Genomic DNA, 27,569 nt, shown 5'->3' on the forward strand with positions numbered 1-27,569 from the left:
TCTTCTCCAGAGCGATCTCGGCCCTGAATGGGAAGCCTGGACTTTGAAAGTCATCTAATCTTCCTTGCTGTACTATACTGTATTGTTTTAATTAGTGTTTTTATGGAGCAGTCAAGTAATTTCGTTGTCCCTGAGAGGGGGCAATGACAATAAAGATATTATTATTATTATTATTATTATTATTATTATTATTATTATTATTATTATTATGAAGGTCAGTAAGGGTAGAAAAAGGTTCAGAGGCTATATTCCAGGTCGGGTCAACAAATAAAGCCATAGAGGTGGAAGGGTTATGAGAGTCAGCCAGATTGTATTTTTCACTTTCAGGTAAGAAATAGAACCGGTCATGAGGCGATGTCTCTTATTGTGGCATTTCGTGGCATCCCACTCTGATTAACAACCATGTAAGTTCTTGATTTTTAACCGAGTCCTTGGGTTAAATACATTTTCTGTATATATATTTTTTGTCAGGACACGTTTAAAAGGAACAGTCCCAAAATAACATTTTATACCTCGTTGGCTCAAAAGCCAGTGAAAACCGACTCTGCACCCTCAAACAGAACCCAGAATCCTTTGTGGTGCTCATGGCTTTTGAGGCAGACAAATCCACAAGGGAGCCTGCGCTCCTGGGATGCAAGCGACCCCAAAAGCACTGCCATTATTTGTTATTATTATTTCATACCTGATGCGCAGAGGCTCCAGACGCCACAGCGAGCGAGCCTGGGAACAGACAGCTCCGCCTTCGTAGTTCACCACCCTGAGGAAAAGGAAGATGAGCTGGGTAACTCTTCCACAAGAAGGATTCAAAACCAGCCAAGTTCAATTACCAGACATGGCAATAGCGCCTCTTATTTGCTACAGCTGCCTTCGCCAACCTAATGCTGTCCAGATGCTTCCAGCTGCGATTCCAATCTTCCCCCAGCAAGTACAAGCTATAGGACACTGAGGTTGATGGGAATTGTAGTCCGGAGGACACCAGCTTGCCGCTGCCTTCCTTGAATCTACCTGTGCTAGTCTTGCCATTATAGGGTATTTTTTTACCCTTTCAGGGATAAAGGGTCTGAGTAAGAACTCAGTGGGACGCGGGTGGCGCTGTGGGTTAAACCACAGAGCCTAGGACTTGCCAATCAGAAGGTTGGCGGTTCGAATCCCCACAACGGGGTGAGCTCCCGTTGCTCGGTCCTTGCTCCTGCCAACCTAGCAGTTCGAAAGCACATCAAAGTGCAAGTAGATAAACAGTTACTGCTCCAGAGGGAAGGTACACGGCGTTTCCATGCGCTGCTCTGGTTCGCCACATAACCCGGAAGCTGTACGCCGGCTCCCTTGGCCAATAAAGCGAGATGAGCGCCGCAACCCCAGAGTCGGCCTCGCTTTATTGGCTGAGGGAGCCGGCGTACAGCTTCCGGGTCATGTGGCCAGCATGACTAAGCCGCTTCTGGCGAACCAGAGCAGCGCACGGAAATGCCGTTTACCTTCCCGCCGGAGTGGTACCTATTTATCTACTTGCACTTTGACGTGCTTTCGAACTGCTAGGTTGGCAGGAGCAGGGACCGAGCAACGGGAGCTCACCCCGTCGCAGGGATTCGAACCGCCGACCTTCTGATCAGCAAGTCCTAGGTTCTGTGGTTTAACCCACAGCGCCACTCACGTCCCAGAGACTACCTTACACTGTGTTTAACACCAAATTCACATTTGGATGGAAACTGTTTCTCAGGCGGCTAGTCCTAGTCTTTATAACCCTGTACCTTCTTCCAGAAGGCAGAAGCTGAAAGAGATCATTTCCGGGGTGCGCACTATCCTGCACTACCTCTGCAGCTTTCTTATGGTGCCTGGAAGCATAGATTTGATCCAAGGTGGGAAGAGTGCACCCAATTATTCTCTCCACAGTCTTTACAACCTTGGACACCATTGTTTTTCCCCTGACCATGCAGCTCCCAAACCACACATAGAGACCATAAGTTAATACACTCCTCAGCAGGAGAATAACAAAATGCTTGCATTGAATTAAAATCTGAGTTAGCGAGAGCATGAAGTGTCTTTGGTGTGATCTTTTACTTTTGGGTAGAGAGGCTCCCCTCCCCAAATAACAGCTGCGCTCAAAGTCTGCATGTTCTTCCCTTCTGTTATCCCCTCCCGCTTTCTGTTCACTATTTGGGGCAGAGACTTCTCTCTCTCCCCCCCCCTTCTCTTTTGCCCTCCTTGCTCTTTAAAGTGCCACCTTTATGCTGACAACCACCACACAGTATGCCCACCTGCGCTGCTCTTCGTTCTGGTCCGTGGTGGAGATGGTGAGGCATTCGTCCATATGGCCGTGGAAGAGGCGCATAACATGGCCTCCAGTCACATATCCTGCGTGGACCACCCAAAAAAATAGGGATTAGAGAGCGTGGCATCACAAGCAGAGAAACTAATACATCGGAGTGCACATGGAATTGCCCAAGAAAGGTGTTAGATTGTTTTTGTATGCCACAACTGCAGCTAGAATTTTCTTAGCTAAGAATTGGAAAACACAAGAAGTCCCAACAGTGGAGGAATGGCAGATGAAGATGATGGACTTTTCGGAGCTAGCCGACCTGACTGGAAGAGTCCGTGACCAGAAGGAGGAGGAGTACCAGGAGGAATGGATGAAATTTAAAGAATATTTTGTTAAATATGCTAAGATAACGTAATTGGAAAAACTTGCAAATACCAGATAGGCTTAGGATTTAATTATGTGATGTTAGAGAATAATATGTTTAAAGTCAAAATGAAAAGGAAGAAAGATGTTAAGTGACTAATTTAATTTTATGAGAAAATTGGTTTTGGAAAACTGTTACAATGATATACAACGAAACTCAGCCAGGGGGCTTCGAGGAGGTCATTTAACAATGTCACCAAGATTGGATCAAGTACAATTAAGATGTATGTTTGTTTGTTTGTTTAAAACTCTGGAAAATCAATAAAAAAATTGGAGAAAAAAAGAAAGGAAAGAAAATGCATGATGTACATTGTCTTTGCTTGCGTCATCTCAAGCCACATTCCCTCCATACATTTGAAGAGCTATGGTGCCACTTTAAACCGTCGTGGCTTCCCGAAAATAATTCTGGGAGCTGTAGTTGGTTAAGGGCGCCAAGAGTTGTCAGGAGGGAAGAGTTGTTCCTCTGCCAGCGCTATAATTCCCAGAGTTCACTGTTAAACCACTGTGTGCTTATAGCTCTGTGGGAGCCAGTGTGGTGTAGTGGTTAAGAGCGGTAGTCTTGTAATCTGGGGAACCGGGTTCGATTCCCTGCTCCTCCACATGCAGCTGCTGGGTGACCTTGGGCCAGTCACACTTCTTTGAAGTCTCTCAGCCCCACTCACCTCACAGAGTGTTTGTTGTGGGGGAGGAAGGGAAAGGAGAATGTTAGCCGCTTTGAGACTCCTTCGGGGAGTGATGAAGCGGGATATCAAATCCAAACTCCTCTTGTGCGGGGGGATAGTGGTCTCCTAAGAGCTCTCAGTGATGATAAACACAATACAGCTCCCATAATTGTTTGGGGGGAGCCATGTATTGTGTGAATGTGGCCTGAGTAAGTCTTACCATAGTCCTGTAACACAGGTAGGGACTGGATAAATTCTGTTCTCTCCATTCCTCAATTTTCCAATGTTGTGCTTAGTTCTCTGCACTTCCACGTTAGCTTACAATTTATTTATTTTTCAAAAGCCCTCGTGAAAATTCATCAGCGTTCCAGTATGCAGTTTCTACTAATACGCATTCTTTCTGTAAGCAATCTTCCCTAACGTAACATAACTTTTTGGGTGCTGTTTTCACTAATATATGCAATTCCATTCACATTTCCCCCTCACGTGCACCTTTTCTGGGCTGGAAAACTGCATCACAAAATTCGGAGCAGCGTGAATTCCAAGGCGCAACTGTGCATTGTTCCAAGAGGTTTTGAATTTGGTAGGTTTGTGTGAATGGCCTTGTCACCTCCATCCAAATGCAATAAGGAATGGGGTTCCTTGGTGGTCTGCCATCTAGGCCCTGACCACACCGGGACCTGCGTAGCTTCAGCAAGGTGGATGTGTCATGTGACCTCAAACCACACTCTAAGGAATCAAATACCTTCTTCGCAGCCTGAGCAGATGGGGTTCATGTTCCATAGTGTTTGCATGAAGGAGGCATCTGCCTGGAGCTCTCCGCTGGCTGTAGACAGGTGCTGGGGGAGAACAAGGACATGGTTGAGACATAGAAGAGTAGAAGAAACAAAGCGGGCGGGGAGTGAGATCGGGGCTTAATAGTCCCCACGGATTCATGGAATCATAGAATTGTAGAGCTGGAAGTAATAATAATAATTTATTATTTATACCCCGCTGTAATGGTTCTAGGGGTTGCTTGTGCGTAAGCCGGTGCAAACACCTGGCTGGGTTGCCTGAGTGAACCTTTTCTGTCCGGACAGCCACTCACCCGTGGCTGTCTCAATCGCTGGCAGAATCCGTCAGTGGGCGTTTCGTAAACTTCTTCCAGCAAAGAAGCTCTTTGACGCCTAGTCTCCTCCTACTCTCTCTGCGCTAAAGCCTTCTGTGCAAGGAGGGTGTGGGCAGCGGAAGACCCCTACTCTCCCTGCTGGTCCCAGGCAAGGAGTCATGGGACCGCCTCGCCGCTTCCCCCATCTGGCCCCTTCTCCACTGGTGCTACGCTGATTCTCTTCCCCAGATCACTGGACGCTCTCTGGAATCCCTCGGGCTTTTGCTCTCTCCCTCCGGCACTGATGGGAGTTCCGTGACACCCACCCATCTGGCTGGGTTTCCCCAGCCACTCTGGGCGGCTTCCAACAAAACACTAAAATACAATAACCTATCAAACATTAAAAGCTTCACTAAACAGGGCTGCCTTCAGATGTCTTCTAAAAGTCTGGTAGTTGTTGTTCTCTTCGACATCTGTTGGGAGGGCGTTCCACAGGGCGGGTGCCACTACCAAGAAGGCCCTCTGCCTGGTTCCCTGTAACTTGGCTTCTTGCAGCGAGGAAACCACGAGAAGGCCCTCGGCGCTAGACCTCAGTGTCCGGGAAGAGCGATGAGGGTGGAGACGCTCTTTCAGGTATCTGACCTTCTGATCGGCAAACCCAATGGGCTCAGTGGTTTAGAGAGGAGAGGAGGCAAGTCCTCCCACAGACAGACAGACACACACACACACACACTCACCAGGTACCGCTCAGAGGAGACGCTGACAAGGATGAGGTCATCACCCACGCGCACCTTCTCCCCTTCCGATCGCTGCTTGGAGGCAGGATGGATGGTCCACCAACAGGCTTCCCCTAGTGGCGAGAGAGATTGTGGGTAGACGTCTACGAGAAACTAGCTATATTCCATTATTTGCTCTGGGGTCACATCAGACAGGCACCTACAGTATCGGCATATAGGTGGGCTGCTTCAGATTCATCTGTTCACCTGAGTCAGTGTTTCCCAAGTGGGCATTACTGCCCCCTGGGAGGTGGTGGCATTACCTAGGGGGATACTAAGAGGCAAGGGGGTGGCAGGGGGGAATTACTATGAAAAACTGGCATCCGTGGATCAAGTTCATCAACGAAACCGAATAGTTGTAACTGGATTTTGAATAAACATGCAATTAATTTTTACGGCTTTGAATTCGATTGTGTTATTATCTACCTAAGCGGGTCATGCAAACTGCTATTCCGAATGTTTTTATAGGCTAGGGTAAGGGGCACAGGGAATGAGTTTTTGGGGAAAGGGTGGGGTGGCCAGAAAAAGTTCGGGAACCACTTACCTAGGTTTTCCCTAAGGGGGCGATCCAGCTATATTTGATGTAAAAATGTAAAGGTAAAGGACCCCTAACAGTTAAGTCCAGCCGCGAACGACTCTGGGGTTGCGGCGCTCATCTCACTTTACTGGCCAAAGGAGCCGACGTTTCTCTGCAGACAGTTTTTCCAGGTCATGTGGCCAGCATGTGGCCAGAAATGCCGTTTACCTTCCCACCAGAATGGTACCTATTTATCTACTTGCACTTCATGCTTTCAAACTGCTAGGTTGGCAGGAGCTGGGACCGAGCAACGGGAGCTCACCCCATTGCGGGGATTAGAACCGCCGACCTTCTGATTGGCAAGCCCTAGGCTCAGTAGTTTAGACCACAGCGCCACCCGCGTCCCTTTGATGTATTAAGCTTATTTGCAGATTTGTACTTGTTTTATTGATGAGATTTCATTGGGCAAATGTGCAACATAAAATATACAATCTGAGCAGCTTGCATAATTTATGTTTCACTTTGGCCCAATAACGTTTCATTAAAAGCTGCTCAATTTGCATCATGTAGCCAGGTCACAGAATTATTCCGCACCACCACCACCAGCACAGAATTTCAGTTGTTTGCATGCAGATTTGTTTTGTTCTGTGTCTGCACTGAGTGGGAATTTACTCCTCTGAGACTCAACACAGTCCTATTGCCACTGAACAGTGCCTGGAATGTAGAATGAGCTAGGAATATTCTCCTCCTCTTCCCCGCTGCAAGCAAAAACACCCGCAAGGCGGCAATTCCTTGGGGTGCAAAATCACATACCTGTTGCATCCTCCTGAAGGCCCACGTCAAAGGCAAGTTTATCCGTCAGGGAGCGGGATGTGGTTAGGCAGCTCAAATACTACAAATCAGGAAGGAAAAAAGGTCAAGTAACGTTCTCTGAAGTTCTTAACCTCAAATGTGTGTGTGTGTGTGTGTGTGCATGCCGGGGAGATCAACCACCCTGGTTTCTGCACCTTAAATTGCAGTTTTAAAATGTAACTTGATAAATGCACATAGATAGATGTGTGGCCATAATCTTTTGCACCAAAGGAAGTAGATGATAGATAGATAGATGATAGATAGATAGATAGATAGATAGATAGATAGATAGATGATAGATAGATGATAGATAGATGATAGATAGATGATAGATAGATAGATAGATAGATGATAGATGATAGATAGATAGATAGATGATAGATAGATGATAGATAGATGATAGATAGATAGATAGATAGATGATAGATGATAGATAGATAGATAGATGATAGATATAGATGATAGATAGATAGATAGATAGATAGATGATAGATAGATGATAGATAGATAGATAGATAGATAGATGATAGATGATAGATAGATAGACAGATAGATAGATGATAGATAGATAGATATAGATAGATAGATAGATAAATAGATAGATAGATGATAGATAGATAGATAGATAGATGATAGATAGATAGATAGATAGATAGATAGATAGATAATTTATTACGGTCGGAGACCAGCTTATAAAACACACTTGGGGCTACAATCCCAGAAGGAAAGCAAACATTTAAAACAATGTGCGACAATAAATTTAAAATTTATAAATGCGATAAGCGTATAGACACTTAAAACTTTAAGATAAGCTACCACAGAGAGATGACTCAGAGTCACCCATGGAACCGAGTTTGGGGATTTTCTTAACGAACTAGTTTGGGTTGGGGGGTGGTCTGTGCCTACAGATCTGTACACAGTGTCTGGCGATCGTCCGGGCCGTCTTATGATCTTTGCCTAACAGGAAAAGGTCAAATTTTTGCTTTTCCGGGAGGTCAGCGAGCCTCACCAGTAGGGGATAGGTGGTCTCACTACATGCCTCTTCATAAAAGGGACATCTAAAGAACAAGTGCTCTGGGCTTCCTCTATCCCCCAATGAACAGGCACAAAGTCTCTGAGCATATGGGGCTTTTGTAAAGGATCCTTCCAGGACCGGCAAGAGCAGAGCAGAGCTTCTGGCGAGTGTAAAAGCCCCTTCTTGCATTTAACCAAAGGAAGTACAGGCAACTCCTGACTCGTGGGCAATCAGCACATGCGTAGCAACCAGAAACGCAACCCCCGTATGAGTTGCCTGTAGTGCAGAGCTGCTGAAAACAAGAGGTCAAACCCAATGCAATGGGGTGCTGCTTGCTGCTGACCAACACAAGGCAAATACGGCCCCATTGTATATTTTAATTAAGGATGCTCTAAGGTGATTGTAGCATCTTAAAAAGCAGAGACATCACCTTGCCAACAAAGGTCCGTATAGTTAAAGCTATGGTTTTCCCAGAAGTGATGTATGGAAGTGAGAGCTGGACCATAAAGAAGGCTGATCGCCGAAGAATGGATGCTTTTGAATTCTGGTGCTGGAGGAGACTCTTGAGAGTCCCATGGACTGCAAGAAGATCAAACCTATCCATTCTGAAGGAAATCAGCCCTGAGTGCTCACGGGAAGGACAGATCCTGAAGCTGAGGCTCCAAGACTTTGGCCACCTCATGAGAAGAGAAGACTCCCTGGAAAAGACCCTGATGTTGGGAAAGATGGAGGGCAGAAGGAGAAGGGGACGACAGAGGACGAGATGGTGGGACAGTGTTCTTGAAGCTACCAGCATGAGTTTGACCAAACTGCGGGAGGCAGTGGAAGACAGGAGTGCCTGGCGTGCTCTGGTCCACGGGGTCACGAAGAGTCGGACACGACTAAACGACTAAACAACAACAACAAGGTGATTGTGTGTTTTAATTGTTCGCGTTGGTTGCGAACAGCTTAGAAGTCATTTTGGCACATCATGACTGTATATTCATTAGTTATTTAATTAATAACAACCATAGCAATAACAAAGTGGGGATGGGGAACTGCACCCATCATTCCCTGATCATTAACTGGGGATTGATGGGCGTTGGAGTCCTACAAGATCTTCCCCTCGCTTCAAGCATGTAAGGTCACTTCAAGGAATAATTCCAGCAGTAAATCAGCAGTGGCAAGCGAATACACACTCGATTTCAAGGATGACCATTCAAGGCCCAGCTCTACACACACACACACACACACACACACACACACACACACAAACACACAGAGCTCTCCTAGGAATGTTGACACAGAAGGAAATCACAGCCGGCACCACCCAACCCTGGGTGACCTCAGCTTCTTGACTTAGAACTTATATCTGTCCTCCAGCCTTTTTGACGTTTGACACCTTCTTGGCCGAGAAATGTGCCCACCTCCTAAAACCCCTATCAGGATTCCTTGCGATTTCTGCATCCCGGGAGGGGAACACATGACACACGCTTGAAAATAAATCTGCTTGGCTCAGGGACAGGGACGTAGAACACAAAATGGCTGAGGAGCAGCTGCGTCTTCCCTGCTCCACTGGCCTTTGGAGTCGGCCAACGCTGGACCGAGCTCTTAAGCTTTCCTGGTTTCTTCCTCCCGCTTCTTCAAGACACACAACTTTCCCCAATTCCTCCTTGCCCTTACCATGGCGCTGTGGGAATGCCGGAGAAGAATAGCGTGTCCGTACAGGAGTGTCCGATGTCCGCCACCTTGAGAAGACTGGGATGGGGGTGACAGGGCAAAAGAGAAAGCCAAGTCAGTCTGTGAATTGGACAATCCCACCCAGAGCATCCCTCATCCCCAACCCATAGCAAATGCAAGTTGATGACTCCTTTCCTTAAGGCGGCCTTGACCAACCTGGGGCTTCCCAGGTGTTTTGGACTACAATTCCCATCAGCCCCAGCTGGCGCCCCAGGCTGGCCACAGATTCCTGAAGGGCCTACTGGAATGCACTCCAAAGTGGCTCACTGGGTCCCAGAGCTTGGCAAAACAGAAACCAAGAAATGGAAGTCTTGCCCAAGGCCTAACTCCTGAAAACGGCGTCGTGAAAACAACTCCCATTTCATCCAAGCAAACATGCTCCATGTCTCAGCTTTTACACCCAGATGGGTGGGGTATCAAAATAATAATAATAATAATAATAATAATAATAATAAAAAACAACAACAACCAGTTGTGCAGTAAAGTTGTTGTTGTTGTTGTTGTTAAAAAACTTAGGAAATAGCAAAAAGCAGGCCAGGAAAATTATGGAATGACCTGGAGAATGGGTGGACACAGAAGACCTGTTTGAACTGCACAACTATTATTATTATTATTATTATTATTATTATTATTATTATTAAAACATAGAAGATGGGAAAAAGCAGGCCAGGAAAATTATGGAATGACCTGGAGAATGGGGGAGCACAGACGACCTGTTTGAACCAGGAATTTTACCACACAAGTGCACTTGACGTGAGGTAAAATTCTCCTCAGCAGGGCAGTGCGACAATCAGCTTTACCACACGGCTCTGTCCACACCATAGTAAAACACCGCTTCGTCCCCCACAATCTATTCCCACACGAAGAACCCATTTTATCTCCTGAAGAGATTTCCAGCACTGAATAATTTCTTCAGAGCCATTTCTTCCAAAGGGACCTGGCACAGGGAACAAGGCAGAGTCGCATCCACTGTCCGTAGGATTTGCTTATGGGCCTCAAAAGGATCCAGCAAGGAACAGCTTCCTGGTTCTCTTGCACAGCCATACTTGCCAAGCCCAAAGGTGGTGGCTGCCATTTGCAAAGACTCTTCTCATACTATATATATATATATATATATATATATATATATATATATATATGCGCAGCTGAGCCAAGGAAAAGGCTTGCGTCCACCATACATGCGTCGACGCCACCGTTGTGAGGCATTAAAACGGTTCTGGCATTTCACTGGCATCTGTTTTTGTCGTGATTAAAAAACAATAGCAGTTCTTACTGCAGTTCATACCTATATATCTATATAGGGTTGCATCCCGTTAAATGTTCTTTGGAGCAGACCCATTGAGTGGAATGAATCTAAAGTTAGCCATGGGCACCCACTTCAACAAGTCGGCTCTTAACATTGGATGCAGCCCATAAACAATATATAATGGGCCACACCACAATAATATATGCAGTCATCCCTTCTACAGGTTGCTTGCTGCTGTAAATATGGTAATAATGACATAGACCCCTTTGCTATGCTATTTATAGCCATAGTTGCCATTGTATATATCTGCAGTATAAATGACCCTAGGTTCACAGGTCATATTATTATTGCACATATATTGTACACACACACACATATATACGGTCATTATTGCATGACTCACATTGCAGCAATGTGTATTTATACAGTGCTTTTTTTCTAAAAATAAATGTTTAGGCGTACTCTCATTTTGACTCAAGAAAATCACCACTTTATAGTTCAAATCGGGGGGGGGGGAATACAGGAAATGGACAAAAGGGCAAAGATTCACAAAATGTTTTGGGGTATGTGTTTCCCCCTGAAAAAAGCACTGCATTTATTTGCTACCATCCGGGCAAAGGTCATATTGCAGCAGCACAAAAGGTCGTGAATAACTGGACGATGTTACTGCATTACATTCGGGATGGCACTGTGTGCCATATTTCTGATGGCCAGCACGCATTAAAATCAGAGGCAAAATTTCTCTGGCAGAAGAAAAGATTGACTCTTGGGTCTGTAAGAAGAGCGAATGCCATCAGTTTTAAGTCATACTCAAATACAGTTACAGCTTGGTTTTCCAGGGAAGGGCCTGTGATGCTTTGATCTTGCCTCCCCAAGCGCAAACTTCAAGATGAAGCAAAACGGGCAACTCTCAGAGGAGGGTCATTCACTGCACCCCATATATAGATGGACACACCGAGGACGGGCCGCGCTGGTGTGTCTCTGCAACGGGTGTGGACTGAACCATTTCTTCACCCCAAAGGAAGACACACACTCACGCATAGAATGATTTAAAGAGAGGCATGTCCAGGACCTTACAGGAAACGCTTATTATTTCATCAATTTACTTCTTGCAGGGATCTGAAATCATGCACTATTTGGGAACAACTGCTGTGCGATCATTACAGCAGGTCTGCATTGCTGTGGCACGGACTTTAACGACCCGGGCCTTAAAAACCATGTGATTACAGCACATGTAATGGTTACTGAGAAGTTTCAATTACTGCAGTTCATGCGTCAATAGCGCTTTGTTTGGACTGTATAAAGGTAAAGGTAAAGGGACCCCTGACCATTAGGTCCAGTCGTGACCGACTCTGGGGTTGCGGTGCTCATCTCGCTTTATTAGCCGAGGGAGCTGGTGTACAGCTTCCGGGTCATGTGGCCAGCATGACTAAGCTGCTTCTGGCGAACCAGAGCAGCGCAGGAAAACGCCATTTACCTTCCCGCTGGAGCGGTACCTATTTATCTACTTGCACTTTGACATGCTTTCGAACTGCTAGGTTGGCAGGAGCAGGGACCAAGCAACGGGAGCTCACCCTGTCGCGGGGATTCGAACCGCCGACCTTCTGATCGGCAAGCCCTAGGCTCAGTGGTTTAGACCACAGAGCCACCCGCGTCCCTAATAGTATACCCAACCCCAAAAAAGAGGGAGCCCAACGTCCTGTTAAATTTAGCTCAAAGCAGCAATACTGGGTGTTATCCCATTTTAACCCAATATATCAGGCAGGGAGCATGCCCCATGGTTTGGCACGACCCATGTAGGTGGCGCACAGCCAATGCCTCATGGGTGTTACCCCATAATCCCCTGCGGAGGTCACATGATCACTGTCAGGGCAGTCTGCATTCTGAGATCATGGGAACCTAGTTGCTAGTAGAAGAATGTTGCAACCCACTGTGGTGTCAGTCACTGTTTCCTAAACAGCGCTCTCACCAGGGAGGGAGGGGCACGGCCAACATTTTGCGTAGCAAGGGTGGGGGCAAAGAATACAAGGCATCACAGGAGGGTGGGATGGAGATTAGGCCCACTGCCCATCGTGGCTCCATCTTGTCTTGTAAGATCAAACACAACAAGATCCCAGCAACTTGGTTCATCTCACAGTGCAAAACACCTCGGCCGCTTCCAGACTGTCGCTATTTTGTGGGTGGGATTCAACTGCACGCCAGCAAAATTCAGGCCGCATGATTAAAGTGGATTTGGCACCCCTGGGCAACAAAGCCACTACTAAAAGCAAATAAATAAGGAATCAGGGTTGGTTGGTTTGTGGTAAGGGAAATGGCAGAAAAACGCACCGGGAAGTGTAGGACAACCATTGCTTGATGGGATTAGGGAAACTGGTAAATGTGTCAGTTTTCGTTCTTCTTGGTTTCTCATTTTTCCAGTCCTAAGTTCACCGTTCCACATCTGTTTTTGAAACTGTTTTTAACGTCCACACGAAAATTCACCATAATTTAGTGTGGCTTTTTCCTTAACACACACAATTTTTTAGACAATTTTGCCTAACTTGCACATTCGTTGGCAAAACTACTTCCCCTAGTATACAGTGAATTTTTGCACGCTATTTTCACCAATATATGTACGCTTTATGCACACTCTAGCATGGAGTATGCATTTTTGCACACATCACCTAAATCAGGGGTAGTCAACCTTTTTATACCTACCGCCCACTAATGCATCTTTTTCGATGGCAAAAATTTCCTTAGTGCCCACCAGTGCTCCATGGAAGGAGGATTCATCTTGTGCCGTAGAACCCCCTACTGCCCACCTAGAATCCTGAAACACCCACTGGTGGGCGGTAGGGACCAGGTTGACAAACCCTGACCTAAATAGAGAGCCGCATTGCAAAAATCAGAGACGTGTGAATTTCCTGTGTTTCATTTCAAACATTGTTTCAGAAAGTGTGAATTAAGTAGGTCCCCCTTCAAGGGAGAAGAGAATTTCACCCCACCCCCTAGACATGATGCTCTCTAACCTCCCTCCAAACAATTCAGAATAAACACCCAATAAACAGTGGATGCACAGAAATCAAGATGAGTGCTTGAAGGAAGAGGACAACTGGAAGCGAACCACACTAGTTTTGACATACTGTGCTCCATCACCAGCTTGCAACGTATGCCCCAGTGTGCAAGCCTCTCCCTGTTCACATGTAGGAACCATGCAATGAAGTGAGAACAGGAAAAAGATGGAGGAGTTTGGGTTGAGGAAGGAGTAACCACAGCCAAGGATGGAAAAGTCTAGTGGAAGAGGAAGTGTGTTGGAAGATGGATCAAGGGATGAGGAGTTCGAAGGAGAGAGGGAGAGGGCAATTATTTAGAGGGAAAGGGGGTTCCACCTGGTTTCCATCGTGGGAGAAAGACAAGAGACCCTCGCTTGCCTCTCATTAAGCTCTTGCCTAGAAGGACATTCCCAAAACTGAGCTATCCAATCTTGCGCAACACTACAGTGGTACCTGTGGTTGCGAACGGGATCCGTTGCAGAGGCCCGTCCGCAACATGAAAGGAACGCAACCCACAGCGGCGCGTCTGCGCACACGCATGTTGCGATTGACTGCTTCTGCGCATGACATCATTTTGCGCGTCTGCGCATGCGCGAGTGGCAAAACCCGGAAGTAACCCTTTCTGGTACTTCCGGGTCGCCACGGTACGTAACCTGAAAGAACGTAACATGAAGCAGACGCAGCATGAGGTATGACTGTATAGACTTTAACAGGAACAGAATAAGAGCCTGCTAGATTAGGTCAATGGTCCACGTAGTCTAGCATCCTGTTTTCAACCAGATGCGTTTTTGGGGAAACCTGGAAGTCGGACCCCAAGCACAAAAGCCCTCTTCCCTTCTGTGGTTTCCAGCAACTGGTGTTCAGAAGCATTGCTGTCGCCAGTGTTATGGAGGCAGAGCACAGCCATCATGTCTAGTAGCCATCAATAGCCCTCTACTCCATGACTTTGGCCTAATCCTCTTTCAAAGCCATCTGAGTCAGTGGGAGCAAGTTCCATAGTTTACCTAGGGAATGCCACCCTCTTTGGACCAGAAATACAATACAGTTCCTTTGGAAGTGGAGAAAAGCTTGTTCATGCAAGGAGACATCGCTTGCTGCTCAAACACAGCGATACCTGAGCTCTATTGAATGGGAGAGGGTGTAATATAGGAACACAGGGAGCTGCCTTCTACCGAGTCAGACCATCCTGACTCAGTAGGGTCTACACTGACTGGCAGAGTCTCTCTGGGCTTTCAGGCAAGGACCTCCAGCCCTACCTGGAGACCCTGGGCCTTGAACTTGGCACCTTCTGCATGCAAAGCCCTACTGCTGATCTACAACCTTTCTCCAGACAGCAGAAATCCATGGACTTTTGGGACTTGGTTTTGAAGCCCCTTGAAGCAGATTGTTCATGCAAGAAACCCTTTCTGGCCAGAGGCCTCCATCTTCATGCTGGACGAAAGGATTTACTGATCCCACTTCTGTGCCTTTCGCAGCAGCCTGACCCACAGAAATCAAGCAACGAATCCTTTTCCCCTTCACATGGCAGCCATGTCGGGAAAAGCTTCGCCTCTTGAATTTCTGTACGTCAAGACCATCACTAGAGATACAGGTTTCAAGCTAGTAAAAGAAGGTGCAAGCTGGCTTATCGCCCACCCTAGTAACTGGGCATTGGTGAAATGGATAGAGGCATATCCATTTGCTTTTTTAAGGTACCCATTTGCTTTGGGGAGCAGGAAGGAGAGCTAGGAGTTGATTCCATGTGGTCAAAATGAGGAAGATTCTGGTCTTTGTCCTGGGAGCCCAACAGCTGAGAAGTGGGATTTGTGGGACCCTGCAACCCCAACCCCAGATCGCTTGGTTTTTCCTAAGTCCTGCCACACACGCCTGCTCCTGGCTAAGCAAGGGGAGGTGGGAACCCCCCAGGAAGAGGAGAGGAGACGGGTGTGCGCACACAGCAAAACAAGGTCAGGGAGAAAAAGGCAGAGAAGGGGTTTAGAAAGGAAGGGGCACGGGTAGGTGGGTGGGATCACGGCAGCGAAGTCGGCACCTACCCACTTGTCCAAGTCAACACCCTAGAGGGTCAGCCGGCAGAATTGAGAAGCCAAAGGAAAGAAGAGGAAGAGAAGATAAACCACGCTTGATACTCAGACCACATGCCAAGGCGGGCACAGCACGACATGGTCGCTTCAGCTAGCATCACAGAGACGCCGCCACCCACCCACTGCAACCACACATACCTGCTCCAGGTGTTCCCATTGAGGACGGGGCTCAGGCCAGCTCTCACCCCAACCCCAAACATGCATGCAGAGGTCTTCTTAACCATACCCACATAACCAGGTAATATTTGACACCAGTTGGAGGCTGTTGTGGGGTGAACCGGGAGGCCAGGCACCCGGACGGCACCATAGTCCTGTTTAGGCCTCTTGCCCCGAGTTTTACCCATTGTGCAAGAGGGTGGGTGGGAAATGAGGGCACACGTAACAGCCCCTCCGTTGCATTGCTAGCGGCCTGGATACTGCCACCCTTTGCATGTTCGGCTGAACGCCTGCATAACTCTGCGGCACAGTCAGAATCCTAAAATGTGTGCTGAGTTTCTAGGACAAAGGCCCTCCCACCCAGGGAAACACTCAGGTCCAATATGTATAGCATGGGTAAAGAACCTCAGACCCCCTGGGGAATCATACGTGGCCCTCCAGATCTCTCTACTTGGCCCCTGGGACTCTCTCCAAGCTACGTACACTGCCAGTCTTGCTTTTCAGTCTTTCCCTGGGTGGAATGTGTCCTTGTGACTCTTGCATGGACAAGAGGGCGTGTGAGCGCATTCTGAAGTTCCTTTACTGTACAGAGGCGGAGTTTCATTGCTCCACCCCCTTTTGCCTCTGGCCCCGCCCACCCACTGGCATGTGGTGGACCCTGGAAGGTGGCAATGTGGCTCTCAGGCTGGAAAAAACTTCCTTGCCCCAACGTTGATGGGGCCATGATGTGCTCACAAAGAAACATTAGCCGTACTTACATCAGAACCCACCTCCACCGTGTTGGCCAGCATTTCCTGAAGCGCTCGTACGGACAAGGACTGTTCCAGGCTGAAGCAGCATATGGCCAGATCTGGAGGGACTTTCTGTGTGTGTAGAAAACACAGGTTTGCTTAGGTTTTTTTTTAAAAAAAACTTGGGTGGGTAGTGTTCCCATATCATAACAATAAATTTATTATTTCGGTCACAGACCAGTTCCAGCTCACATACAATATCAGGGAAGTCATAAAACAAGATAGGGATACATTTAAATTTGCAGTTGGGTATAACAGGCACAATACAGACATAACAGCAGTTAAAATATGTAAGTTAAATCTTAATCACTAAAATGGTCGTTTATGGCCTTAGTCATTGTGGTAGCACAGCTTGTCTCCTAAGTTTTATGGCAGGCACACAGAATTTGGCCACCCTTAGTGAGATCTCTGGATCCTTGGTTCCCATATCAAATTAGTGAATTTGGTGGGCACGTCAGAGACTGCAAAGCACACCCCACTTTAATGGCAGTGCAGAAGTAGAGTACTTTATGGCTGGGGTAAACAGCTGCTATTGGAGAGCTGCAGAGAGACCAGGGACTTTGATGAGGTTGCCAGATTACTAGGCAGGTCTCGCCCACATAGCAGCTCTCACAGGCCCTTCCAGTATCCTCCCCCCTTATAATTCCCCCACCCTCATATCCCAGTGACCATGATTAACTGGAACCACACAAACCCATGGACATCAGATTCTGGGGCGGCCTTCAAAGCACAAGAGTTTTGCACCAAGGTTTTCTTGTCTCTTGAAGTTTATTACCAGCCAGTGGATACGTTTGCACATAATGGTATGCCCCTAGTTCGTTCTAATCATGGTTTCTTCAACAAACCATGAATAATCTAACAGAAAAGCAAGCAAGCGAGTGGCGGCTTGTTTCTCCAAAGTCTCTGCAAGCATCTGGAGCGGCCAAACTAGCAAGGTTGCTGAGTTTGGACATGACTCCAGAGGACAGTGAAAAAAGCCATGGTTTATAAGCCTTCAACAGACCATGGCTTCACATCACGGTTTGTTGCTGGAAAACAATCTGTGGTTAATTCATAGCTGTCAAGTGTCCCTTATTTGAAGGTACGGTCCCTTATTCCAGCGCCATGTCCTGCTGCTGTCCTTTATTGATGTATGTCCCTTAAATGTCCCTTAAATGATGTCCCTTAAATTTCAAAGGAAGCAGCTCCTCTCCCTCCCTCCCTGCCGGCCAGGGAGGAGGGAGGCTCCAACTGTGTTGCTTGGCTGTGTTGCTCACCCAATAAGAAGTCTAAGAACGACTGGGGGTGGAGCTTGCATGCCTTGTGTGTGGCTAGTTAATGCAAGCTGAGGGGTGTTTTGAATGCTGGACGCCATTTTGTTGCACGTGCTGCTGCAAACTTTGCAGGGAAAGCCAGGCCGGGGAGCCATCTTAAGTTGAGGCTGCATAGGCCTTGTGGTGCATGTGATTCAGATTCTATTCAGTTGAGCCTCTGGTTACAAAGTTGGTTGGACAGTTTTCTCGAAGCTACCAGCATGGGTTTGACCAGACTGCAGGAGGACAGGAAGACTGGAGTGCCTGGAACAGGTGAGGCTGCAGGTCCCTTATTTTCAAGGCTGCTGGTCCCTTATTTTCAAATCTGTAAGTTGACAGCTATGGGTTAATTATTTGTTATTATTTCATTTACTAATCATTTCCTGTGAGGTATTCTGATGCCATTTGGTTGGACACTCACATCATACCAGGCCACCGTCATAAGGTCTGGCGTAACAATTTCCCTGACTCTGACGGCAGCCACCAAACTCCGGTCAGATCAGCTTATTGACGGTTCCAACCATGGGATAAACCAGTATAGATATTTCCTACCCAGCTGCCCTTTCCTCAGAAGGTACCTGCGCGTTGGAGGTAGGTTCTAGAAAACACAGCCGGTTGCCGAAACCTTCTGCAGACAGACATAACTTCAGCTGTTCCTTCAAGATGGTGGCAGAGCACTGAAGGACGACCTCATCATCCTGAGGGAGAAAACAAAAGCGTCTCAGAAATGCACACTCAGAAGGCTGAGATCCTGGGGATGCCAAGTCCTTGATCAGCAACAGAATATTCTCTATGCGGAAGGCATTCCTAAAAGACGCCTAGCCATGATTGGAAACCTCAAAAGAAGATTCTGGACTCTCCAGGGCAAGCACAGCAAAATGGTTTTCTAATTATAGTTTTCCCAGTTTTCACCCTGCATCCGATTTTCCAGTTAAGAAAGTCTTCCTCTCTATCTATCTCCTACTCACCTGAAAACCACTCCCCATGCCTCGCTTTTATATTCTCTAGGATACACCCAACCAGATCGTTTAAAATTGCCTCATGTTTTGGTTTTTTAATCGAGATCTACGCAGAAGTAACTAACATCCACTGAGGAGAAGCCCACGGATGTTGGATACTCACCTGTTTCAACTGCCTGCAGAGTTTCACAACCTCTGCACGCTACGCACCTACTGAGAAAATGTGTGTACAGAAAAGAACCTATCTACCATAAATGAACATATATTTTTTTATCAAGTATTATTGTGAGACACAGGAACCTTTTCATGCGATTCTGGCAGAAGCATAAATTAGCCATTCGCAGAATCGCTTGCGGCGAGTTAAGAATTGGTTCCAAGAAACTACACCAGGAACTTTTCTGAATGCTTCTACCACACCCTCCCTGTTGTAGACCACAAATGCCCAAAACAGAGATATGTGGGCAGTTGGGCTAGCAATTTACGTGGACAAGGCTGGGTAAAGCCTTGCAGAGTGGTGCCTGGACCCCTGAGCTACAGAACATCATGGAACTTTGAAGTGTCAGGCATAGCTCTAATGGCTTTAGCCCAAACGTAGCAGAGTTTTCCTGCACAGCGAAGAAGCTAGTTGAGGTGGAAATGACTAGTCAGCTGGACTCAGAATAACTATTTACAGGATTTATTAAAAGGAAAAATAAAACCAGCAGAGTTTCTGCATACAAAACAAAGCAAAATAAATCCTTTCTTTCTCTCTCTCTCTTAACCATGCACAGCACTTCTACTCCTAACACACCCCTAACACACCAAACTGTGCTAGCAATCCCTAGATAACAGAGTTGAGTGCTGGTCGTTAACCAATCAGAGTAAGTAGTTTCTAGGTCAAGCTGACCTTGGCTTTCTGCCAAGAGTAAATTGACACGGCCTTGAGTTAATTGTGTGAAGCCAGAATCTGTAAGTTTCCCATGAGAACCAATTAACAGAAACTGAACACCCCCTCACAGATTCTGCTGGACAATTAACATCAAATACACCTATGTAGGAGATTATTTTTCCAGCAAACCTAAACCCTTGCACATTCGCTTGTTCTTTACCTTTGCCAATGGTTTAGTTAACACATCTGCTACATTTTCTTCACTTGATACATAAGTACAGGTGATTACATTGTCTTGTACACAGCAACGCACATTTTGGTATTTTACAGAGATATGTTTGGAACGCGATTTGAAACCCTCTGTTTTGCTTAAGGTTATACAAGCTTGATTATCAATGTAAACTTGTACTGGTTCTCCACAATTTACATTTAAATCTGTTAACAAATGCTTGAAATAAATCACCTCGTTGCACAATTCACTCAACGCGGCGTACTCTGATTCCGTTGATGACACACTTACAACGTCTTGCTTGCGTGACCGCCAGCTGATTAAAGCTCCACCGACCATTATGACTAGTCCTGTGACAGATTTTCTATCCGGCAAATTTCCCCAGTCACTATCACAGTAGCAACTCAACATTTCATCCTCTGAAGAATTTAATTGTAACATATAGTCAATTGTCTGTTTGAGGTATCTCAGAACTTGTTTTACCCCTTTCCAGGCATTTAGTGTGGGTTTTGAGACCAATCTACTTAATATGCCTACTGCATAGCTAATATCAGGTCTGGACCACTGTGCTAGATACAATAAACTTCCAATTACAGAATGATATACACCAGGATGTTCAAATTCAGGACTCTCATCTGTATGAAGTGTTTTTATGAAACCTGGATCCATAGGCACCACTGCCCCTTTGCAATCCTGCATCCTGTATGTAGTCAGTAGTTGTTTAACTTTGTTCTGCTGACTAATTAGGCAGCTGCCATCTTGGGCCCAGCACACTTCCAACCCTAGATATGTCCTAACCGGGCCTAAGTCTTTCACTTTGAACTTACTGGACAATTGCTTGGCAAACCTTTTAGTTTGTTTATCTGTTTTGCAAGCATACAATACATCATCTACATAAATCAGACAAAACTCTTGATCACTGCCTGTACCACGTACATAAACACAATTGTCAGCTGTACTCTGCTTGAAACCAAATGACACTAAGGCCTCATGGAAACATTTGTTCCAAGATCTTGCAGCCTGTTTGAGACCATATAGAGCTTTGTTTAATTTCAACACTCTATTGGAACCTGTCTCATAACCAGGCGGTTCGGCTAGATACAGGTCTTCTGATATTGATGCATGTAAATATGCAGTCTGGATATCAAAATGGTTTAACAGGAGTTTTCTCTTTGCTCCAAGCGTTAGAATCAGCCTTACACTGTCCCCCTTAGCAGTAGGGGAAAAAATCTCGTCATAATCTTTTCCAGGCCTCTGAGAGTATCCTTGAGCCACTAAACGAGCTTTGTATTTGTACTCTCCTGTCACCAGAGGTTTAAGTTTGTACACCCACCTGCAGCCTACAATCTTTGCCCCCTCAGGCGCTGCTACTGGTGTAAAAACCTTGTGCTCATTCAGAGAGGACATCTCTTCCTCCATTGCCTGCTTCCAGAGCTCTGCCTCCTCTTTTGGTAACTTTAACACCTCCTGAAAACTGTTGGGCTCTGCAATTACACTAAACACATTTGCAGTATCTGGAGAAAAACGCACCGGAGGCACTCCTTTGTTTTGTCTTTTAGATCTTCTGGGAGAAAATTTTTCTTCTGACCCACTTTCCTCCTCAGAACTACGACCTCTCTTTTGTTGCTTAGCAACTGGTCTCTGGCTAATTCCACTTTCTTGAGAGCTCTTATCTGAACTTTCCTCCCCCTCAGACTCTGATTCTCTATGTTTACCTTCAGAGTCATGAAGCTCCTGGGAAGGTTCAAACCAAACCTCAGTATTGGCATGTAGTCTCTCCCAGCCACTATGTTCACAAAAACTGGCATTCCTGGAGATCACAATGCCATTTGTCCCTTCAGCAAAGCGGAAACCTTTTCCCAGCTCCTGGTAACCCACAAACACTAACTGTTTGGTCTTAGGATCTCCCTTCTTTCTCATTTGTTTTGGAATTAATACCCAGGCTTTTGATCCAAACACATGCAAATGGTCAATTTTGGGTTTTTTCTGAAACAATTTAAAGTATGGAGTTGTACCTATTGTTTGATGAAAGAGCCTATTCTGGAGATAACACGCGGTGAGCATGCTCTCCCCCCAATAAGACATGGGCAAATCAGCATCATCAAGCATGGCAAACATCATGTCTTGTAAAGATCTGTTTTTTCGCTCTGCAACGCCATTCTCCTCTGGGGAAAAAGCGTTCGTTTTTCTATGCCCAATGCCACGCTTTTGTAACCAATCTCTAAAAGCATTTGACATAAATTCGCCACCTCTGTCCGTCTGAATCCTTTTGAGTTTAATGGACAGAAATCTTTCCACAGATGCCACCCAGCCTTTAAACTTAGTGAACACGTCACCCTTATTCTTCATGGGAAAAACCCAAGAATAACGCGTGGCGTCATCCACAATTGTTAATGAAAAACGCGATCCACCCCTGCTTACAGCAAATGGACCAATTACGTCCATGTGAACCAGCTGTAGCGGTGACTCACTAACTCTATCACTTCTGGGGTAAGAGACTCTGTGGGTTTTAACCTTTTTACAAACATTACAATCAAGGTACTTGTTACAACTCTTTAAATTACCCCCATCAGCCAATTCAGACATTTTTAGTATACTTTTCCAGCCAGCATGCCCCATTTTCCTATGCAATAAGTGCACACAGTTGTCATGTATAGCTTTGTTATTCACTGCAGGCTGAGATTTACTGACTACTGCTGCAACTTGAGATCCTGCTTTAAGCCAAAACAAGCCTCCCTCTGACTTAGCAGTGCCTAAAATCTCACCAGCCTTCTTAATAATGCACAGTCTCTTTCCTGTAGCGCAGCAAACTTTAACTGTAAACTGTGTAGGTGTTCCTGCATTGTAACCCCAGGCTGTAACATTGCCTTGTACAATGCCTTGCGAATGAACAGCTTGGAAACCGCTGTCTCACGCACATGGAGTTCTTTAAGTGCTTGCCACACACCTCTAGCTGTCTTGATTCCCCTCACATACGGCAACTGGGAATCTTCCAGCCCCAAGACAATTGTGGCCCTTGCTCTTTGGTCTTTATCGAGGTCTTCATCATCAGGCTTTGCAGGAAACTTACTCACCACTTGCCAGAGACGATCCCTCTGCAGCACTGCCTGCATGCGTTCCGACCACAGCAAGTAATTGGAGTCATTCAGACGCTCAAAAGCCATCTGAACTGGTTGTGAGGCCATCTTGAGAGCGATGTCCCTGGAACCCGGAACCAGCTACTCACGACCACCGAGAGAGAAAACAGGAACCACAGCACCCAGCACTCACACGCTGCAGCTGTTGTCCTTGTGTCCACTGCGTCACCAGCTCACCACAGTCAGGAACCAGCCAGTGTCCATCTGCTGCACCAACAGGAACAACAACTTCTGGAACTACTGGAACCAACGCCGTTGATGCTGACACCACCACAACTCAGGCTGGCAGCACAATGCCCATAACCTCATGGAACTTTGAAGTGTCAGGCATAGCTCTAATGGCTTTAGCCCAAACGTAGCAGAGTTTTCCTGCACAGCGAAGAAGCTAGTTGAGGTGGAAATGACTAGTCAGCTGGACTCAGAATAACTATTTACAGGATTTATTAAAAGGAAAAATAAAACCAGCAGAGTTTCTGCATACAAAACAAAGCAAAATAAATCCTTTCTTTCTCTCTCTCTCTTAACCATGCACAGCACTTCTACTCCTAACACACCCCTAACACACCAAACTGTGCTAGCAATCCCTAGATAACAGAGTTGAGTGCTGGTCGTTAACCAATCAGAGTAAGTAGTTTCTAGGTCAAGCTGACCTTGGCTTTCTGCCAAGAGTAAATTGACACGGCCTTGAGTTAATTGTGTGAAGCCAGAATCTGTAAGTTTCCCATGAGAACCAATTAACAGAAACTGAACAGAACAGAACACAGGAAGCAAGGTTTTAACAGCTGGGTGTGATATAGGAAAGGCCTCGCCTCTCCTGCTCTGCATGCACATTTCTTTGGTCCTCCTGTTGCCTCTTGCTCTTGGCTCCCAGTACGTTTCCAAGCACAATTCAAAGTGTTGGTGCTGACCTTTAAAGCCCTAAACAGCCTCGGCCCAATATATATGAAGGAGCGTCTCCACCCCCATCGTTCAGCCCGGACCCTGTGGTCCAGCGCCGAGGGCCTTCTGGCGGTTCCCTCACTGTGAGAAGCAAAGCTACAGGGAACCAGGCAGAGGGCCTTCTAGGTAGCGGCACCTGCCCTGTGGAACACCCTCCCACCAGATGTCAAAGACAACAACAACTGACATCTGAAGGCAGCCGTGTTGAGGGAAGCTTTTAATGTTTGATGCATTACTGTTTTTTAATATTTTGTTGGAAGCCGCCCAGAGTGGCTGGGGAAGCTCAGCCAGATGGGCAGGGTAAAGGTAAAGGGACCCCTGACCGTTAGGTCCAGTCGTGGACGACTCTGGGGTTGCGGTGCTCATCTCGCTTTATTGGCCGAGGGAGCTGGCGTACAGCTTCCGGGTCATGTGGCCAGCGTGCCTAAGCCGCTTCTGGCAAACCAGAGCAGTGCACAGAAATGCCGTTTACCTTCTCGCCGGAGTGGTACCTATTTATCTACTTGCACTCTGACGTGCTTTCGAACTGCTAGGTTGGCAGGAGCAGGGACCGAGCAACGGGAGCTCACCCCGTCGCGGGGATTCAAACCACCGACCTTCTGATCGGCAAGTCCTAGGCTCTGTGGTTTAACCCACAGCGCCACCCGCGTCCCTGTAGATGGGCAGGGTATAAATAATGAATTATTATTATTATTACTTGCCGAACATGTTTGGGAAGCAACACCAAAATGAACCCTGTGGACGGGAGGCAAAAGTTGGGGCGAGTGTCTGCAATGCAAGGACTACTTTTAACGCTCAGGAGGTGGCAGTGGGGACAGCTACAAAATCCTGCGGTTCCCACACACCACGCTCGACTCCATTCTTCCTTCCTAGGAACTGCTCTCGATTCAAAGGGCACTCCGAGCAATGCAGCTTTCTTACTGCCTCCCACAGAGAAAACTGCTGCTGGAACATGCTCCCCCCCCACCCCAGCCCAAGCCAGCGAGAGACTCAGGCAGGACGCAACAGATCCTTTTCCATAATGAACAGAAGCAGGTGGCCCAGCAGACTGTTTATGTCCTAGCCAAGGTGGAGAAGGCGAAAGGGAGATAGCCTGTCCAGTTTTTTGGGGGGAGGGGGGCGGGCACTGCTGCCCGTGACCTTTATTTTTTGTAAATATCCTGGGAAGCTCCTTCTTCTAAGCTTTCTCTATCATCTGTGTTTTGTCTTGCAATTCAATTATTTAAAAAAAGCCACCGTCTTTAAACGACAAGGATAAAATATATGCCTTCACTCGAGAGCTGGCACAGTCGGAAGGACACGAGGCTCTTAATAATATTATAATAATGATAATTTATTATTTGTACCCCACCCATCTGGCTGGGTTTCCCCAGCCACTCTGGGCGGCTTCCAACAAAGATTAAAAAATACATCAAAATGTCACACGTTAAAAACTTCCCTGAACAGGGCTGCCTTCAGATGTTTTCTAAATGTCAGGTACAGTGGTACCTCTGGTTAAGAACTTAAATTTGTTCCGGAGGTCCGTTCTTAACCTGAAACTGTTCTTAACCTGAAGCACCACTTTAGCTAATGGGGCCTCCTGTTGCCGCTGCGCCGCCAGAGCACGATTTCTGTTCTCATCCTGAAGCAAAGTTCTTAACCCAGGGTACTATTTCTGGGTTAGCAGAGTCTGTAACCTGAAGTGTCTGTAACCTGAAGCGTCTGTAACCCAAGGTACCACTGTAGTTGTTTTTCTCTTTGATATCTGATAGTAGGGTGCTCCACAGGGCGGGTGCCACCACCGAGAAGGCCTGCTGCCTGGTTCTCGCAGTGAGGGAACCGCCAGAAGGTCCTCAGTACTGGACCTCAGTGTCTGGGCAGAACGATGGGGGTGGAGATGCTCCTTCAGGTTTAATGGGCCAAGGCCGTTAAACTCAGGGCCGTGGGTTTGAGCCCCACATCGGGCAAAAGATTCTTGCATTGCTAGAGTTTGGACTAAATCAGGCTTGTGGTCTCTTCCAGCTGTACAGTTCTACGAACCTATTATTCCACCTGCCTGGCGTCACTTTGTTATAGGAAAACCTTGACTTCTGGGCTTGTCCCCAGTGTGGAGGAGGAACGTCATAGAAGTTGGAAGGGACCCCAAGAGCTGACTAGCCTGATCCTCTGCAATGCAGAAATCACAACTAAAGAACCCCTGGCAGATTACCATCCGACCTCTGCTTAAAAGTCCACCATCTTCCAACCTGGGGGTTTATATCATGCTGCACCCCAAGATCTTCTGGGGCTTCAACTCCTGAATTTGGAAGGGGAAGACGGACCTAAGGAGGACTAGTAGATCAAAGTGAAGAGGAGCTCCCATATTATGTATTTTTGGGGGGTGAAGAAAGACGCAACCTGTTGCTCCTATCCATCAGGCCAGTGGTCCATCTAGTCTACCATCCTGTCCCCACAGTGGCCCATCAGTGGGAAACTCGCAACCAGGATTCGAACACAAGAGCACTCTCTTGTTTCCAGCAACTAGTAGTCAGAGGCATTGTTAGAAACTCAGATATATAATCTAATCACCAAATGGCACCTTGAACCTAGGTTGCAGTCGCCACAACGCAGGGTGGATAAAAATCAATGGTATATATATATATAACAAAATCGGATTTTTTTATTTAAATCAATTTGTTTTATTTAAATCAGATTTTTTTTATTTAAAATAGATTTTTAAAATAAAATGCTTTTGGAGGAAAAATCTTTCTAAATATAGGCTTCTATTTAAGTTACATTATAGTCCAAAGGCTATACATCAGGAAGTAAGGATTTGTTTTAAGTTTTTCATGTGTGCTAAAACGCAGTCTAAGTTGTTTTTTAAAAAAACAAAAACGTTTAACCACAGCAGTTAACAAACGTGAATACATATACTATAATGTTATTGTTTTAGTCAAATAAATTGTTTAAATGGTTATTAAGGAAATGATTGTTTTTCTCCTTCCAATAAAATACAGCAGAAAAGTTGTCCAAATATAAACAGTAGCTCCGTTACTTCCGGGTCGCAGCGGAGCGCAACCCGAAATCGCTCAACCTGAAGCAACTTTAACCTGAGGTATGACTGTAATAGGGTTGCCATACGTCTAGAATTTCCCGGACATGGCCGGTATTCAGCCCTGGTCGTTTCAATGGGCCCACGCCAGAGGTTGAGCACGAGACCTTTTCTTCATGCTGGGCACATCTTCTGCCACCGAGCCCCAAGAAAGACAGAGAGAGACAGAAAGCGAGGAGGATAGACTGAGCAGGCTGATCAGTTGTGAGCGGAGGAAGACGGCCCTTATTTTGGAGCGACGCACCCACAGCAGGGCTGCTGCTCCAGTTACACATCAGCGCACAGAAACGGATCCGGCCCAGTCCCCGGTGTCCTAAGATGGTTCGTCTGTCAGAGAGATGTCAAGGAACAGGACGCCAGCTGCCCTGCTCTAGGGAAAGAGAAGGTTTTTTGTTTACGCATGGTCTTGCTTTCTTTTTTTCCTACTGAGGTTTTTAACGGAAAAGTCTGGAACTCTCTTTGGT

At 46.5% G+C, this 27,569-nt stretch overlaps 1 protein-coding gene and 1 long non-coding RNA gene across 12 annotated transcripts in view; one reads left to right on the plus strand and one right to left on the minus strand.

Annotated features, from left to right (window-relative positions):
• The window catches only part of RYR1 (ryanodine receptor 1), a 228,207-nt gene that overhangs the window by 162,515 nt on the left and 38,123 nt on the right, over positions 1-27,569 (minus strand). For 9 of the 11 annotated variants that reach the window (XM_083626667.1, XM_083626674.1, XM_083626675.1 and 6 more), the window contains exons 2-9: positions 18,482-18,601; positions 16,579-16,683; positions 9,249-9,323; positions 6,533-6,611; positions 5,164-5,276; positions 4,085-4,178; positions 2,253-2,349; positions 683-757 (exon numbers count right to left, since the gene is read on the minus strand). In XM_083626667.1, coding sequence (XP_083482793.1) covers positions 683-757; positions 2,253-2,349; positions 4,085-4,178; positions 5,164-5,276; positions 6,533-6,611; positions 9,249-9,323; positions 16,579-16,683; positions 18,482-18,601 — 758 coding nt within the window. The remainder of the gene's footprint in view (positions 1-682; positions 758-2,252; positions 2,350-4,084; positions 4,179-5,163; positions 5,277-6,532; positions 6,612-9,248; positions 9,324-16,578; positions 16,684-18,481; positions 18,602-27,569) is intronic. The other 2 variants (XM_083626671.1, XM_083626668.1) reach the window with 1 other exon arrangement.
• LOC310769244 overlaps positions 7,997-27,569 on the plus strand; it is a 182,435-nt gene continuing 162,862 nt past the window's right edge. Inside the window, exon 1 of the long non-coding RNA XR_014551567.1 lies at positions 7,997-8,493. This is a non-coding gene — a long non-coding RNA (uncharacterized lncRNA). The remainder of the gene's footprint in view (positions 8,494-27,569) is intronic.

Source organism: Podarcis filfolensis (assembly GCF_964270895.1).
Source record: "Podarcis filfolensis genome assembly, chromosome: 8".
NCBI lineage: Eukaryota > Metazoa > Chordata > Lepidosauria > Squamata > Lacertidae > Podarcis > Podarcis filfolensis.